Source organism: Alosa sapidissima, chromosome 15, assembly GCF_018492685.1.
Source record: "Alosa sapidissima isolate fAloSap1 chromosome 15, fAloSap1.pri, whole genome shotgun sequence".
Classification (NCBI taxonomy): domain Eukaryota; kingdom Metazoa; phylum Chordata; class Actinopteri; order Clupeiformes; family Clupeidae; genus Alosa; species Alosa sapidissima.
Window position 1 is genome coordinate 9,796,159 of NC_055971.1, and position 19,045 is coordinate 9,815,203.

At 46.8% G+C, this 19,045-nt stretch overlaps 1 protein-coding gene across 3 annotated transcripts in view; it reads left to right on the top strand.

Annotated features, from left to right (window-relative positions):
* sgsm2 (small G protein signaling modulator 2) overlaps nt 1-19,045 on the top strand; it is a 48,196-nt gene that overhangs the window by 8,762 nt on the left and 20,389 nt on the right. For all 3 annotated transcript variants that reach the window (XM_042063048.1, XM_042063049.1, XM_042063050.1), the window contains exon 3: nt 14,717-14,885. In XM_042063048.1, the coding sequence (XP_041918982.1) occupies nt 14,717-14,885 (169 nt within the window). The remainder of the gene's footprint in view (nt 1-14,716; nt 14,886-19,045) is intronic.

Sequence of the window (19,045 nt, forward strand, 5' to 3'; positions counted from 1 at the left end):
GCAATTTCAGCATCTCATTGTCGGCATCACTCAAATGCTGTTGCTCCACAATGCCCGGCCGACATTCATGTGACTGGTCGGATCCTGCGACATATCTGTTTACCATGTTGTTAGTCGCTTTGGTTAAAAATACGTCAGCCAAATGTAATGTAATGTAATGTAATGTAATGTATAAACGAAACAGCGTCGGAACGAGCGCCGGCTCTCAGCCTGCCCCACGGGGCCAACTCAGGAATGGCAGCAGAGAGAGAGAGAGCGACCACGTTTAATGCTTCGGACAGAGCCTTTGAATGGGGGTGAAAGGTCACATGCTAACGAGCGGCGGTGATGTCAGACTTTTGGCAGCTGACTCATCGCTCTCACTCCTATGCCCCTCGGCTTGGCCTTTGGGGGGGGGGAGGGGGGGGATTGAGCTCCTCTTCCTTTTAATTGAGAAACATCTGTTAATGAATCTGGATTGATAGTGTTGTTTCATTACGCCACTGAATATTTTATTTTAGCCCATGTTTGGCCCACAGTAATTAGCACATTCTCATTCGGTACTGTAGATCATTAGCACTGATTATGCTAGTGTCTGTGCAAAGCGCAAGTGATGGTAGAGGTGTCTGAAGCAGTTGAGGTGTCTTTAGATAGATATACCAGTGCAGTGCAAGTGAGCATTGCTTTAGAGCACCATACTGTATGTATGTGTTTTCTTTATTTGAGTAGAGGCTATAGGGAGAGGGTAAGAGTGGGAGGGATAGAGAGAGAGAGGAAGAGAGAGAGAGAGGAAGGGTGTGACCAGACACAGCGTGAAGAGGAAGGGGAATGCAGAGCACAGGCACACGACGGGGTATCATTGCAGCTGTCACGACTCGCGCCATCCAAAAAAAAAAACCCCACAAGAAAGACAAAAAATTCCTCCTCTTTCATTCACACCCTTTGAAGGGCTTCTGATGAGGCGTGCTTCGCTCCGCTCCACTCTGCCCTCGCCTGCCTCCATCTTCACCCCAGGACTCTAGTCTCAGTGCCAGCTGTATGCTCTCCTCAAAGCGTGCGCTCACTCGCTCGTTCACTCACTCACTCCTCCCTCCCAACCCTTCACGGGTCTTTGTCAAAGCCAACTTCCAAAAATCAGCCATAGTGACGCTGTACAAACTGCCTTATTGCACTGCCACTGCTGTCCACTCTATCACTCATGCAAGGAAGCTTTGAATAGACCTGCAGATCGTGAAGACATCCTGATTACCCCTTACACATGTACCCATAGACACACACCCTCACATGGATTTATGGATTTATGTCATCTCTCATATCTCAAAGCAGATGAATATAGAAATGTAACAAACATCTTCACAGATAGGTTCACCATCAGAAGAGAATAACTTGAGTGAGGGAGGCAAGTATGTTTCCTCAAGAGCACTAGGAGGTTATACAGTCCAGGAACTTTCTATGCCACCCACTCCAGTCTTATCTAACACTTCTTTCTGTCAGAGTCTCTTGTTGTGCCTGTTTAGCAGGACTGTCACTTTCCTGGCATCCCCTGGCACAACCTAACCAAGCTCCCATAGCTCTCATAAGTCCACCCAGTGACCGTGAGACAGGGGGAGGCTGGGCAGTGTTGAGAAACACATTGGGGTCTTTTCCCCATTCCGGGTCATGCTTAAAGGTCTCTTTGGTGTGTGGCACATTGTGGCTCGCCACGTTCCTGGTCCTGGGCGAAAAGCGTGTGTGTCTGGCCCCTGCCTCCGTCCTTTTGTGTGTGAGGAGAGGGGGGGTGGGGGGTGGAGAGTACACACTGTACTGCCATCACTGCTCTGCTCTGACGTTCGCCCATTAGTCAGGGCAGAGCTGAATAATAGCTGTCGCCGTGCCGCTGCTGGGATTGCGAGCACTTGTTTGAGGAGGGTGAAGTGCACCTGGTTGTGTGTGTGTGTTTGCGTGTGCTTGTGTGTGTGTGTGTGTGTGTGTGTGTGTGTGTGTGTGTGTGTGTGGGAGGATGGGTGAATGGATTCTGCTACAGAGAAAAACAGCATGAACTCTTCTTACACACATCTTCCGTGATTATTAAAAGAGGCAGTGCAAGCAGAGTGGTGCGAGACTGAGTGTGTGAGAAAAGGGATTGAGAGAATGAGTGAGGGTTGTGCTTTTGTGGAAACAGCTGTCAGCTCTTGGTCTCAAAATATATAGCTGCTACGGCGGGGGGGGGGGGGGGGGGGGGGGATAATGGAATAAACTCTGAATCCGGCATTCGCAACCCCCCGGCGCTCGCATTATTTCAAAAAGTTCTTCTTGTGAACTTCTCCCATTGTTATGAAAAAAAAAAGTTTCTAAAAGATATTCCTCCACACTCCTCCATTTCCAAAGCTAACAAGCTGCGGGGGTTTTGGCGCGGGTCAGCCAGCGCTTGGTTTCTGTAGCCCACGTGTGGATCGATGCGAAAATTGCTTCCTCGCGAAAACATTAAGCCGCCGTTCCGAGCGTGAGCTACAGTGTGGGAGAGAGAGCGCAATGAGGTGGTCTGCCTTTTGAATATTTCACAAAGATTAACAAAGCCTTCCAATTGGAATGGGAATATACATCTGTACCTCCTTAATTTGGTCTCTCATTTAGGGAGGTAATGGATTAATTAGCCAAACCCTGGAGATTTGAGCGTGTCAAAAAACTAAGAGCTGTCTACTTTTAACATCAATGTACCCCCCATCCCCCCTCCCCCACACACACACCACCCTCCATCTTCCCCCAAGGGGAAGCCAAGAGCAAGTAGACGTGTTGTTTAATTGTGCTTACCATCTGCAATCTAGCCAGTTCCTCATTATGGTGACCATTTAGTTCTGTGAGAAATTGCCAGTCTCAGACTAATTAGGAGTAGCTAATTTTATGGAAGCTGGGTTAGTTTGTTGCAGCCTACTCACTTTTGTGTGTTGCTGCAAGCATGTTAAATGTTTATCTAGTAGTTCATTGGATTTGTCAATCAGAGAGTATAGCTGTGAGCTGAACTGAAGCATGAGAATGTTAAATACAGGCACGTAAGGCAAGCAGGCACAAGGCTTAAGAGACACTGCTTATTTTTAGGAGATGCAGGTTTCCTCCTGCAGGTTTCAAGATTTCTAAGCAGTAACAACATTCAGTGCTGGGAATGTTTGCTGTTTTTACCTTGAAGACAGCAGCCTAGTTCATTCAGTTCAGTCCCATTTAGTTGAAGTAGCAACTAAATGGGACTGAACTGAAATGCAAAAAATGGTCTGACCGGCCCAATGCATACCATTGGTAAGAACCTTCTTTGTGCTCTGATTGATTTGATTGTGTACTGTGGATTGCTCTTCTCCTTTGGTTCTTTTATTGTGGCCTGCAAAATCAAATCAGATAGGTCAGAGATGTACTCAAGACTCTCTCTTTCACGTAGAGCACATTCATAAGCAGGCAATGTGGCCACACCACACCATGTAACATCTTGTATTTCCTGCTTTGAGAAATGAAAACAAACCAGAGAGGAGATGAGGAGGGAAAGAAAGAGCTGGTTCAGCTGGACCTGTTCACCACCCACTCGCCTGCCACCGACTAAATCCCGTCGATGGCGGGCATTTCCAGCGGATGTGTCAGTCTTGCATTTTGAGCGTTTGAACAAGCTGCCTGCTACACATCTTTCCAGAATTCCCCTTTCATGAACACCTGCAGCGCTGAAGACTAATTAGGCATTAATGACTGAATAAGTACAGATATGAATCATCTATGTTTACCCAATCCCCCCTTCCATTTTGATATATTGTTCAAACCGAGGCGGCACACTCTAGAGATTAGGATGCATTCAAGGACTCCTCAACAGCTGAGATTCATTTTGCGTTGAATTGTGTCTGTCATTTTAGCACAACGCCTCGGTTTTAGCCTAAACATCACAAACCATGGTGGTACACTTATTGACTCAGTGAACTCAGATAACAGGAGCTGATTAGTCACGTTTTCCAGGAAGTGCTGGAACCTGTTTTCATCAATGGATGTTAGGTCATCGTGACAGGAGCTTCACGAAGCTCCAAACGTGGGCTTTTAGACGCCAGTGAAAGGAGCTAGAAGCCAGTCACCATGTCAGGCTGTGTGTTGGCAGATTGAAAATGCTGTCTAATTACCTGCATCATCTCTCCCTGCATTGGTAAGAGCCACATATGTACTCGCATGGCCTAGTAATCTCTAATTTAGAGAGACAAGCTCGCTCGTCGTCATCAGTGAGCTGGCACTCTCAGGTATTCCACTGATTACAGCGTGCATCACCATGACAACCCAGGCTACTGCCTGCTGCAGACGTTTGTGCAGCCTTGTCCAAAGGTATTACAGGCACAAACACAGACACAAACACACACCGCACACACACGTATATGTTTTCACATACACATCCCCCAGACTCACACGCACAGTTGCGTAACCTTGGCCCTGTTTGTGGTCGCATTTGAGGGTTATTTCTGACGACGTGTTGCAGTGCCTCTCCCTAATCTGCAGATGAAACAAGGCTGTGAGATTTGCAAGGGTTTTGAGATGCTATGTTTATGTGTCGTATATGCTGCTGTTGTGTGTGTGTGTGTGTGTGTGTGTGTGTGTGTGGTGTTGTTATTGTTGTCGCTTCTTCTGATCCCAGCAAGCTCTTTGTGAAGTACCTGACTGAGGTTCCCCTGAACACTCCTGCTACACACAGCTTCGCTTCGCACTGAGCTGTTCCACTGCCCTGATCCTTGCTCCATAAAGAATATCTAAAAGCTTGCCAATCAATTAGGATTAGGATTAGACAGGAAATGTCTGTCTCTCTGGAGCTGTAAATGTGTGTGTGTGTGTGTGTGTGTGTGTGTGTGTGTGTGTATGTGTGTGTGTGTGTGTGTGTGTGTGTGTGTGTGTGTGTGTGTGTGTGTGTGTGTGTGGGGGGAGGGGGAGAATCAGTCTTGTCTTTTCCCCCTGACACTATGAACCAACTGTGACCAGCAGAAGTCAAACTGCCTTGACACAGATGCCTGTCAGCTTGTCTGGTGGTGGTCAGTCACACAGGGAGCCACAGACTGACGGACATGAGTGGAGTCGTGTATCTTCCATACTGCCAGTCAGAGAGCTCAGTGTAATTTCTGCTTTTCTGCACCTGTGGGTGTAAGTGAGGCGCTGTTATGATAAGATGTGTGTGTGTGTGTGTGTGTGTGTGTGTGTGTGTGCGTGTGTGTGCGTGTGTGTGTGTGTGTGTGTGTGTGTGTCTTTTAGTGCGTGTTTGTCTGTGTGTGAGTGATAAGGACCAAACTGGACTCGATTGTGATACCAGTGCCAGGGAGGGATGAACACTTGCTGGGTCATGATTATATGAAAACACACACACACACACACTGGGCTTTATCATAACAGCCCAACACTTACACTGATATGTCATCACAAACACCATGCATGAAAATGCATCACGTGAGCCACCCCAGCAGCAATCAGGAGCAGCCAAGCGCAGACTCACTGATTTACCGGAGATGTAAAGCCAAGCCGTGGAGAGACGTGCGGAGCTGAGCAGGAAAAAAGCCAATCTGCTTCTGAGATGCTTCTGCATCCTCTACACACTCATTTACTCCCTGCAGGAGGGGACTCCCTGGGCTCACTAGCCTTCCTCAAGCTTAGATCTCAATCCCTCTCTCTTTCTTTGTCTCTCTCTCTCCTCTTTGTTTTGTTTCACAGAAACACAGAGATGAACTAATGAACTTTATTTGGATTGAGTGATGATTGAGTCCTTGTCCTTGATTTTTAATTGGTAATTCCCCTCATACTTAATGCGATGTTGTTTTTTTTGTTGCTGTCATCGTTAAAGTTGTAAATGGGGTGATGATGTGCAAGACATTTTTATGCTGGCTGTTAGTTTTATTTAGTCTTGGCTGGCATGCAAGTCTACTTCTTATTGACACATTGACTGAAAATGGTAGTTCTCAATGCCTATTAGACTTAATGCCTATAATTTATTAGATCACCTCACTCTTAGCAGATCAATTGTTCACTCTTTAGTACAAGAGTTGTAATTACAGGGAGATTGGAGCAGTCAAGTGATGGTTTTCATTAAACCCTGAGCTGTACCTTATTGAAACAGCAGTCCTATTCAATCTGTCTAAGGTCATTTGTCCGTCTGTCTCCGGCTGAATATGTTGATTTGTGAGAGGGGTAAGTGCTTGTGCATGAAGTCAATGCTGCCAACGTCCATTGCAGTTGAGTTGTATACAGCCTCACTTGGAAATCCCTTTGGCAAAAAGTGCCTGTCGAAAACGCCAAATGAAATGAATAAATGCAAGTGTTTATGCGAGCGGGAGACTGGAAGATGACAGGAAGCAGGGCTTTAAGAGACTGAGCTAGGAGGCCATGGACTCCCACCAGAGGCCCCTGGGGCGAGGATCACAGCCATTGATTTCCATTGTAGCTGTCTTTGTCCACCCAGCCGGAGTCCAAACAGAGAGATAAGATACAACTCTGGCTTGAATTATTTTCTTTCCCTCTCTGTCTCTCTTAATCTTTTCAGTTTAATTGAAAATACTTCAATGGCATGAAGGCATAAGGAGTTCATGTTGCCAAAGCAGTCATACAAAGTATGAGGGACGTAGAGAACAAGATATCCAAGTTATGTGTAGTCTTGTATACAATTATATCACTATAGAACAATAAAACAGAGGATGGCCATTCTTTCATTTTTGTCAAGAGCTTCAAAATGTGGCTGATAATGTTTAAAGCCTTTTGTCTTATGTCTTCATTATCTTGTTCACAGTGAGGAAAAAAGTGCTCATCTCCACCTTCCCTGTCTGGCAGTGACCACATGTTCTGTCCTCTTTTGGCAGCCAGGTTTTTTTGTCTGTCTCTCTCTCTCTCTCTCTCTCTCTCTCTCTCTTTTGCACTTGAAATGGGCAGTTGGACTGAATCAATATTTAATCACCTGGCGTGATCCTCCGGCCTGACGGGGTCTGGGAAACGAGTGGGGAGCGAGTGAGATGGCGAGCGCTAGGGGTGTGAATCTCTCATGTAAAAGACGATATGATTCGCATCTAGATACATGGGCACGATTCGATACAAGAAAAGATACATGTTTATAAAAAACGATTCAGTACGATTCGATGCAATTCGATACAGTTCAAGAATGGAAAGCATTCTGAAAGATTTTTTATTATTTGCTCAAGGTGCACATTCATTTTATATTATCAATTACCATGGTAATGGTTGTCAATTAGGCAAAAAAAGTGTGAATATGATGATCATATACTGTATTGAAATGAAAAAAGAATAGTCTACATTTCAGTCAGACACTGCAGCCAAATACAACCTAAAAATACATTTTTTAGACATGTGTATCTGATTGTTTTCAAGGAGCTGTAACCTATTATTGAGGTAAGACAATACCGAAATAAAATAAAACAGTGCTTAAGACACTCTTGGCCTTTTCCTATAGCCTACAAGAATAAAGGCCTACATATCAATGAATTCTCTGGGCCTATTTTGTTCCAACGGTAGACCTAATATGCAGAAACCACAAGTCTGAGTGAATATGAACAAAACTAGATGTACCGCAGAGCGTAGTCCAGCACATTTTTTCCACAAAAATAAGTCAGGCCGAAAGGCATATATGATTCTAACTGTCTCACTGAATTGCATTATGCACACTCAATTCTCACTGGTATCTGCTAGACAGAAGTACAAAAACATGATTAGTTCATAGATTTCACATGTAAAATACATTTTATACAACCCCACCCCCATCTTGCCTGTTCATAATTCTTGAGAAATTCTTGAATTGTGTGCATGTGTGCGTGTACATGTTTATGTTTATGTGTGTTGGTGGGTGTGTGTGTGTGTTTATGTGTGTATGTGTGTGTGTGTGCATGTGCTTGTGTGTGTGCCTGAGTATGTGCCTGTGTGTGTGCATGTGCATGCATGCGTACATATGTCTACTGTGTGAGTATGTGTCATACGTATGATTACTGTGAATGTATGTGTGTGCGTGTGTATCTGTTTATGCACATGTGTGCATATGGAATGGGTTAACATGACCCCTGGAGGCAAACATATGCAAAAAATTGGTCATCCTAGGCCCTACGGTTCTCAAGATATTCACAGAAAACTATGTTGGTGTACGGTCACTAAATGTACACATAAATTATTTTATTGTATGGCCCCCCATGAACGAAAGTTCACGAAACTTGGCATGCATTCGGAGGGTGTCATAATGATCCTACACTTTCAATTTCGTGCAGTTTTTAACATGTCAGCCAGAGATATTATGATTAAAACACCTAATTTTTTGCTTTTTAATTTTTAACTAGGTGGCGCTATACATGAAATAAGTGGAAATGGGATGGGTTGACATGGCCCCTTAAGACCAACATCCAAAAAAAAGGTGATCCTCCTAGGCCCTACGGTTCTCGAGACATTCACAGAAAACTGTCTCCGGCCACCTACAGGCCAGTTGGTGTACAGTAACATAAATTAATTTATTGTGTGGCCCCCCATGAACGGAATTCCACGAAACTTGGCGTGCATTCAGAGGGTGTCATAATGATCCTACACTTCCAATTTTGTGCAGTTTTGACCTTGTTAGGTCACAGATACCTGCGATTACAACACCTAATTTTTACTTGTTTGTTTTTAACTAGGTGGCGCTATACATGAAATGAGTGGTTATGGAATGGTTTGACATGGCCCCTTAAGATCAACATACAAAAAAAAAGGTGGTCCTCCTAAACCCTTCTCGAGATATTCACAGAAAACTGTGAATGCCCTACCCTCCTCAAATAAATACCCCCGAATAAATATAATAATAATAATTTGTGCATCGTTTTAGCAGCAAGGGACAAATTATTCTATAACATTAAAGAAATCCTTTCATCAAACGTAAAGTAGGCTACTCTAACAGACTGTCGTTGCTGTTTAGGAATGTTATAGTAAGTGTTTAATTTCGTGCTGGATTTTGAAAAACAAAAGAGTAAAAACTGTCAAACAGTGCAAGTGCGAGTTGTCACATGCTTAAGTTGCAGTAGATGTATGGGTAATGAGGTCCTTTGACAACTTTGGGCAATGAATGTAGCCCAAAACTAACTGCATTACCCACAAATCCGTGCCACGTGTAGTTTCAAAACCGGAAGTGGGATGAACGCGCTGCTTGCAACGTAAATGAGAGTCTAAGCGAGCAGAAAAGGTTGTGAACCGATTCGTAACAAGTAAATCGATCATTTCAGTTTTATTACGATACGGTGCTTCGCGTATTGATGTAGCCGTATCTTACATGTTAAAAACGGATACCGATACGTATCGGTTAATCTTTACACCCCTAGCGAGCGCAGAACCTTAAGTGCCTCAGCTCTTTTGATGGCTCCCCAGACTCGCCCAAGATTCCTGTTTCAATCTTAATGGAGGTTGAATTGCGCTTGAAATAACAGCGCATTGTTTAATAGCACATTGCTGATGGAGTATTGTGTGTGTGTGTGTGTGTGTGTGTGTGTGTGTGTGTGTGTTTGTGTGTGGTGTGTGCGTGCGTGGGTGCGTGTGTGTGCGTTCCCATGTTTCATTAGTTAAAACTGTAGATAGAATATAATTCTGAACATTAGTACAGTCTCGCACTGAAGAGGTATAGCCGATTAAATGAATAGATCCTCTTGCCACTGTAGCCCTAATGACAATTGTTTTGCACGGCAGACGTTAGATTCTTGTGTCACATTTGCGCGTCACCTTTCTCTCTGTGGAGTTCCAGTGTGAGCAGGTCTAAAGAGTGGTAAGTGAGAGGAGAGGAGAGGAGAGAGAAGGGGGGGGGTCATAATAAGTTTTAGGAGGCGTGAGTGTAACATGAGCCGGGCTGATAATGCTGTGTCCACTGCAGCGTGCCGTGAGCACGGGCCAGCTCATCTCATCTCTCTGGTGCGGCCACGTGTGCGGTTCTCCGGGCAAAAGTGTCGGACTCGAGCCGCCCGGCCGTGACACATCGGAGGTGGCGCAGCACCCAAATCAGGTGCGTTTGTCGCGCCATATGCTGAACTGGCTCGCTCACTCACACACACACACACACACACACACACAGGCACGCTCGCTCGCTCACTCGCTCACTCACTCACTGCTTTTCTTATCACACACATCGCTATTTTAAGATCTCTCATCTCTCGATCGTCTGCTCGAGGAGCTGTCGTCAGAGTCAAATGTGACTGCACTTGTAGCCAAAATGATATGAATACAAAACAAACATCAGAAACAAGTGGGGAGGGAGAGTGTGACAGGTTTCACACACATACCGACACATTCGCTCTCTCTCTTTCTCACTTACACACACATACATATCACATCTATTTTGAGAGGAAAGATATTTACAGTCACGCTTTCCCACTAGAGAAAGAAGCATGAAATGGTCATCTCATCTCTGTGCTGATCCGCTGGACTGTGGCCTAGCCGTTTCTGCTTCAGTGAGTCTCCACTGTCTGATATATTCAGGCAAATGTGGGACTGGACTGCAGTCAGCCCAAAAGGCCAACTCATCCATTTTGTGCTCGACTCGGCCTAAAGGGATGGAAGGGACACGGTGAGATTTGAAGCAATTCGAACTGCTCAGGACATTATTACCTTTTCTCTCTCTCCCTCTCTATCTCTCTTTCTTTTTCTCTCTCTCCCTTTCTCACTCTCCCTCTCTTTCTGTCTCTCTGGGAGACCTGTCTCTGGCTCAGTTAAGCCCAAACTCTGTGGAATCGTCTTCTCGGCGTTTACATTTCCCTCACTAATGATTCTCGCTCTGCATCCTCTGTTTCTCTTCCACCCTTTTTCACTTCTCTCTCACTCCCACCCTCGCTCTTTCCTTCCTCTATTATCTCTCTGTGGCTTTCTTCCTTGCCACTCTCACTACTCACTCTTTGCCCATCATCTCTTTGTGTCTCACCAACCCCCCCCCCCCCCCCACATCCACTCCAGGTCCTCCTGCCCTTTCTTCTCATCCTCTCCTTTTCTTCCTCCTCTTCTCTCCTCTTCCTCCTCTCCAATCCTCTCCTCCCCTTTCCTCTCCCCTCTCTTCTCCCCTCTCATCTCTCCTTTCCTCTCCACTCCTCTCCTCCCCTCCCCACTCCTCTCCTCTCCACTCCTCTCCTCTCCTCTCCCCCCTCCTCTCTTCTCCTCACCTCTCTCCTCTCCTCTCCTCTCCTCCTCCTCTCTTCTCCTCACCTCTCTCCTCTCTTCTCTTCTCCTCCCCTCTCCTCTCCCCCCCTCCTCTCCTCTCCACTCCTCTCCTCTCCCCCCTCCTCTCCTCTCCACTCCTCTCCTCTCCTCCCCTCTCCTCTCCCTCCCACACCATTCCACAGCTGCTGGTCCCTCTGTAATGCAGTTCATTACTGTCAATTATTGTGACTCACAGCTAGGCTGCACACTGTCACAGGTGCCCCCCCCCCCCCCCACACTCTGCCACCAGCGTAGAGGAGGGACACAGCCAGACACCCCCTCCCCCACACAACAGCTTCCCCCTCTGTTCTCATCTCTGCTCTCTTTTCTCCTCCTCTCCCTTCTCCTCTATTGTACTCCCTCCACCTACACTCACCTCTCCCTCTTCCTCTTCTCTTTCCTCCTATCCCTCCCCCTTCTTTTCCTCTCATCCCCTCCTCTCCTGCCCTCCCTTCTCATCCTCTTCTTCTTCATCTCCTTTCTTCCTCTCTGCCTCCCTTTCCTCCTCTCCTCTCGCCACTTATCTCTCGTCCCCCTCAGCACCATATCAGAGGCCCTGATTACACCCATCGATCACCAGAGAAAAGAGACTGTACGTACCGCAAACAAGATGATCCCCCAGGCCTGTTATATGGACTTGTGCCACATGACGTCGATGGACAGTCCTGAATCGACGGCGTCGAATGTTCAGACAAGGCGAAAGAGCATCCAGTCAGTCCGTCAGCGAGAGGTCCTGTCTCGCTTTTCAAACGACACCAGGCCACCGTTAATTACCCCCTCTGTCTAAATATGATGTGTTTGAACCCCGGTGCATTGTTTTCATTGCCAGGTCTTTTGAAATCATTATGAAACAATTTTTCAGCAGAGAGTGGGGGGAGTGGCTCATAATTGCCGTGGCGAACAGAGAAAGCATTGCAGTCAGATTCTATTAGAAGAAGATGCTGCATGTTGCTCCATGCTCAGCCATGCCCATGTGACAGCGCACTGCACTATACAGCACTGGGGGTGGGCGAGCCTCCTTATGCTGTTTTCTTTTAGAGAGGAATTCCCCCAGAGGCCTCTATGAGGGCCCACCCAGCGTGTGTCCGTTTGGACGCTGCCCGTGCTGCATGTGTTTGGCTACCGCAAGCGCGGTGACTGGTAAGAGATGATGAGGAGGAAGAAGAAGGGAATGAGAGAGAGAGAGAGAGAGAGGTGGAAGGGGGGAGGTTAGATGAGAGAGAGTGTGTGGGCGTATGGATGCATGCAGGCAAACCACTAGGCACACAGGGATTATGTAAATGCAGTGATGTGAATGTTCTGCAATGTCTCTGTTGTGTGTGATGCATCTGGCAGTGGACGGCTATCCCTTCTCTCTGTCTACTGTGCTCCACACAGCCCCAGGGTGATGCAAGCTCTCTCTCTGTCTCTCTCTCTCTCTTTCTCTCTCTGTCTCTCTCTCTTTCTCTCTCTCTCTCTGTCTCTCTCTCTCTCTCTCTCTCTGTCTACTGTGCTCCTCACACCCTTTTTCTTTTTCTGGCATCCGAAGGTGAAGAAACTACCAGGGTGTCCATAGCCATGCCTGTTGCCTGGATGGGGGCTTTCACTTTTGACACAAGCACTCCCCTCTCCTCTCCTCCCTTTCTCACTCCGTCCATCTATCTATCTATCCGTCTCTGTCTCTCGCTCCCTTTTGCTGTGAAAGGTAACATGCTGCTTTCTCCAGGGAAAGCACTTAGCCAGCACTTAGATGATTCATCAGATCTGTACACAGAAAGCTCCAGAGCTCCGACACCTGCGCGTGTTCAAACCGGCAGGGAGAATGAGCGAGGGAGAGAGAGGGAGGGAGAGAGAGAGAGAGAGAGAGCTTGCATCACCCTGGGGCTGTGGGCTCAGATCAGTTCGGGAGATCTCACCTGACTCTCCAGGCGCTGTCAGGCCGCCGTCCCCTCCACCTGTGCTCAATTAACACACAACCAGTCTGCAGGGACGTGTAGGGGACCCGCGTGCTTACACACCTCATGGTCCATCACAACCACGCTGGGTTCAAATTCATATCAAGTGCCCTTATTACATTATGCACTTTCCAAAGCAATTAGTAACATCTTTACTTGTAAAGGCATTTATTTTAACACAATACCGACCTTAATCTTTAGCCCAACCCACGTACACACAGTTCTACAAACACACTCATGTCAAAGCATCAAACCTTATCTCATCCATTTAGTTATTTTTATAAATCCCTTCATTACTTTGTGTACCATAATGCAATAACATTTCAATATCAAAAGCTGTTTATTAAAATCAAGATACGCTGATTCAGTGAACTTCAGTGGGGTCACATTGGTGTCCCTGGTGTGTAGTGCATATTAGTGTAGTGTTTTAGCATCACCTGGCACCATGCAAGCACAGCAGTATAAATTCCATTACCACCATAAATCTGAGATCGCTGTCTAAGCCACCATTGATTATGTATGTGGAGCTCGCCACTGATTCTGGTAAGTGAGATATTGGTCACATTTGTCATATCGTTGCGACGAGGTGCTGAAAGAGTGTTTAGCCTGGGCGGTGGTGACTGATGTAAATCTTCAACCTCTGGGCCTTTTGCGCTGTGTTCAATAATGTAAATATCATCTTTATCTTCACCTGACAGAGCTCTGCCTCGACCTGTCTCGCCGAAAATTAGATCACCGAGGAGGGTTATTAGCCAATAGCTGCTGTGCATTTCTCAAGCCTGGTCAGCATGATGTCTCGTAACGTTACAGCTCATGAAAGTAAAGGAGCTCTGTTGGCTTTCAGACTTTGGCTGGAACAGAAATTGTTTTTTGCAGTTAACGCTTATTAAAAATGAACCTGCAGCTCCTCAAAGTCCGCCCATGCCCAGAGGTACACACACACACACACACACACACACACACACACACACACACACACACACACACACACACACACACATACACACACATAAAAGTCACACACAACAGAAACTTTCCTGACTTACAGGTTATTTGTCTTGCTGTCTTGCTGTCCCCTGCTGAAATATTTAAAAGTGCACTGGCACCAGCGAGTAAATCTAGTTGCGGATGGTAATTGCATTCGGAGGCCTCTCCCCTCCTCCTCCACGTCCGTCTGGGTTCCCAGCCTTATAAAAGCGCCTATCCGAGCCCCCACAAAATATCAGCCTTCCTAACGCAGCCCAATGCAATCACGCACACAATAAGATATGCCCCCCATCGGAGTTCATTAAAAAGCCTAATCCCCAGGGGCCCACACTGGGGGTGGAATCTTGATTTGTTGCGTGGGCTCATGTCAGTAATTAATGAAGTCATGCAACAGTTGGTAATAACAAAGAGTGCTTAGGCTACCTCACACCTAACTTTGTTTGCTTTGAACATTTGCTGAAATGTATTTGATTTATTTTTTTCTTTTTAATTGTTCTTTATTTATTGTAATTTATTTATTTTAATTGTTCTTTATTTATTTTATTTATTTATTATTATTCTTTTTACCATTCTTTATTTCTTTCTTTCTGCTTTTTGTTTTTTCTTTCTTTCTGTGTTTATATCTCTTCCCTTCTCTCTCTCTCTCCCCTCAGGTACTATTGAAGCATGCCTGACCCACTTGCTGAAGCGGCGGGCAGCTGGCTTCCTGCGGAGCGACAAGATCGCCGCCCTCTTCACCAAGATCGGCAAGGTGAACGCCACGACGGCCGAGGTGTGCTGCAAGGTGCAGGAGCAGCTGCAGCAGCAGGCCGAGATCACCAGGTCAGTCCGCCAGCCTGCCACGTACAGCTGTGCCAGCACGCCCCCGAGGCTGGCACTGGCACTGACGCACATGCCCAGGGCTCATTCGGAGCGCACGCAGATCCAGCGTCTCTGCCCAGAACTGAACTGGGTGTTTATCTGCCTGTTTTATTGCTTTCTCTCTGGTTCCATCTTTCCTGTCCAACTGCATAGTGTTCTCTCTCCTCCCCCTCACTTTATCTCTTTGTTCTCTGTCAGTGGTGTTTTCTTTCTATCATTCTTGCCCTCTGTCACCCCCTCTCTCTCATTCCTCTGCATTTTCTCCTAAACTTGGCCCTTGGCTCTGAATATCCAAACACAGAAAGTAAGATTGATTTTATTTACAGTTGTGGACAGTGCAGTCCCTTTGTTTACTGGAGACTCTTTTGCTTTCAATGTAAAACGACGGCGTCCCTTCCAGAGAGGATGCTTCAGGCAAAGAGCTTCTGAGTCCCTGTGGGTTGTTTGTTTGGCCGTTAATTCTCCATTAGCGCGGAGCACATGGCCTAACGATGAGTCTGGAGCCGCAGAGCTGGGCTTTAATAGGCACCACCACCAGCAGCAGCAGCAGCAGTAGCAGTGCTTTGTGTCCTTGGGCGAGGTTGAGGGTGGAGGAGAAGGAGTCACGTGCTTCTCTCACTCTAATCTTCTACACGACCACTGTTCACCCCAGGGAAAACCTCTCTCTCTCTCTCTCTCTCTCTCTCTCTCTCTCATTCTTTTTCTGTTTATTTCCCTCTGTCAATATAAGTTAAAATTCTGAATCAATAATGTGTCTTTGAAGTCTTACATGTCCATATGTAACATCATATGTGTTTGTTGTATGTTTGTTTGCATACTATCCCTGCACACACACACACACACACACACACACACACACACACACACACACACACACACACCACCACCATCACCACCAGCCTCCTCCCTTCCTCCTTCTCTGGCTTTGGCGAGGGCCCCTCTTGCGTGGTTTCTCCCGTTGCCATGGTAACATCATCGTGTCGCCATCGCAGGAGCTGCCTGCCTGGGTGCTTATTGAAGGGGAAAAAAGGCGAGTCCCGGCGATGAAGGGTTCAAATTGATTCCAAAATGAAAGATTATTGCGCGTGATATTGCCGACTACAAGAAAAGGAACTGCACACAATTACTCTGGGCGCACACGCCAACGTGATTGCCTTCATGACAGATCAGTGCTCAATTGTTCCCTTGCAATTCCCGCGTGCTCATTCAACCTGAGGAGCCTCTCAGTGGCAAAAATGCAGTTGCATGTCTGGAGAGAGAGAGTGAGAGAGAGAAAGAGAGCGCTGGCAATTCAGAAGGGCTCAATTCCCGAATTTAGATTATTGTTTGTGTGTGGGGAGGAGGGTGCATAGAGTTGGGTTGGTTCAAATTGGGTTATGTGAATGTTGTGGGAACGTTAACGTGTGTGCTCCTCCACTCTTACCTTGGGGACCAACAAAGCACATGTCATTTCTCATCACCGGGCCACACTCGTAGTTGTGTCGTAACACCCAGCCAAAAGCAGAAGACATCCTGGCTCTCAGCACGCTGCCTCGCTCCGTTACGCTCAAGTTTCGCTCGAAAACGTCCAAATAAAGGAAGACAAGCCATGTTTCTCTCACCCTCCTCAAATTAGGAGATCAAAGTGTCGACAATTTGCCAAGCAGATACCGACTTAATTGGTTGTTTATCAGACAGTGTCATTGTGACACGCCACTAATTAATATTATTAACAGGCAGACCCGCAGTGCGACTGAAGAGAAATTTAAGAGAAGAGTGTGTCTGGTGGTGGTGATAGAGCATTATGAAAGCTCTTTGGCTGGAGTTCGCCTTCACAAGGTTCTAATTTGAAAGTCGGGATCGATCAGACGTTCAGATGAGGTGCTGGGGGTCGGTGGCAATACATCGTCGGACATGTCACTTAAAGAGAAATTAAGCTCGATAAAACATTTGCATTGCTCCTGTCTGATGATGGGGATTTATTTGTTTATTGGCAATAACAGCAACCCCAGCACACAGCAACAGACGTACACACACATAAACACACAATTACACACAAACAAGCGCACACACAGAAGCACACACACTAATACACAAACAGGCACAGACACTCAGAAGCACACACATCTAAACACACACATACAGCAAACCCTTAACTACAATTACACACAGACAGACACACATACACACACACACACAAACACATACATACAATTGCAGGCATATGCACAGAAATACACACACACACACATACACACAGACACTCGGACAGACACTTACACACTCACACATCCCATCGCTCTGGCCGTGGCCGTGCCCTGGTGACACACAGGATCAATGCTAATGTAGATTTGTGGAGATGGGGTTCCTGTTGCCGTGGGCAGCCAGCAGCTCCTGCGTATCGCCAGCCTCGTCAGATGCAGTACTCAGGCTGGGGCCAGATGGATGGAACTGCCCTGCTTATTGGCTGAGGCATCCGTCCGATCGACCCCACCGCCCCAAAGCCCCCCCCCCCCCGGTTCTGTTGCACAGCTCTGACAGCCACTTCCTGTCTGCTGTCTTCTCCACACCCATCACCTCCACTCTAACCACTGACTTTTTTTGTCCGGTTTTGGTCGAGATTATCAGAACGGTTCAACATCTGGTGTGTGGACCAGAACGTTGCTGTGTCTGCACGTCTGTTGGTGGAATAGGGCCATCAGAGGAGTCTCATATAACAGCAGCAATAAGGACCCAAACACCCTTCTCTTTTCTGTGGACCAGTATTGGTTAGTCTGTAGGAGTTGGTTAGTCGCCAAAACTCAATATACTGTATAAAGCTTCCTGATAATAAAAAAGACTTTTTATTTCATCATTGATCATAAGAATCATGTTCCAGTGTGTACTATAATTGCCTCCATTTCCCAGCTGCCGACTGGCCAGAATGGGTTTTGTTTTCATGTCTTGCCCCCCCCCCCCCCCCCCCCCCGACTATAAATAATTCATTGCAGGTCTGCTGAAGTGTTGGGGTGCGTTTTTGCTGACATTAACGCCGGGGGAAAATGCTGGAGCGCCTCCGTCTCACTAGTCTCTGAAGTGCCGCTTTGCTGGCCACTCACCGCAAGCACCTACCCGACACTCAGTGCGGCATCCACCGCAGCCTCTTTCATCTCGCGATGCCATTGTGTGTGTGTGTGTGTGTGTGTCTGTCTGTGTGTGTGTGTGTGTGTGTGTGTGTGAGAGTGTGTGTGTGTGTGTGTCAGGGCTCTCTGTCCCAGGCAATGTTATCTCCCGTCGGCAAGAGGCTCGGTGGGGCTTGAGAGTGCTTGAAAAAACATACAAGTCGTGACTGCCACTAACAGCAGTGGCCAGCGCGCAGGGCTCCGGGAGGAGCAGTGCTGTGCGGCGTTTGATTAGTGATGCCTCCCCTGTGGACCCGCCTGCCGTCTGAGACACTGACAGTGATGCTTCCCATGTGGTGAATTACAGCACCAGGCTGATGTGGTCGGGTGATTCCATAGCATTCTGTGTGAGAGATGATTGTTAGTGAACAATCAGGAGAGGGGACTTCTGGGAACAATCAGGAGAGGGACTGGTGACTTGTGATAAAGGATTTCACTGAAGCAAACGTTCAAAAGATACTTTATTTTAAAAGGTACACAAGGACTGATTTTTCGAGGTGTTTTACATTTTCCTCAGAGTCAAAATTCCTTGTAACACACATCAAAACATCAGTCCTGGTGCACCATCGTTAGAAATGGTTATGTTTGTGCTCGGCAAAAAGAAAACAGAAAAGAAGAGACGAGACGGATGTTATGACTTGTTATACTGAGCGTGTAAACCACTGGTCTCAAAGAGCAGCCGTTTACGAGAAAATGTCAGCTCTTTTAAACTCCTCAAATTGCAGCCCACTTGAAAATCAGTGGCTTTTCCCCCACAGTAGACTGCAGTGAGGCAACAGCGTCGGCCTCCGAAACACAGTGTGATTCACACCCCAGTCAAAGTGTCTTTGTCAGATAACACAAGTCATCAGAACGATAATCAGTGTCCCGACTGATGAGGTTAGCCGTGCTCTGACACATGCTGGCTCACCGTCTGTGTGCGTGGCTTTGGACTCTGTCCCCTTCTCTCTCCTCTGCACCGGTTGCACAGAGGCAGAGCAG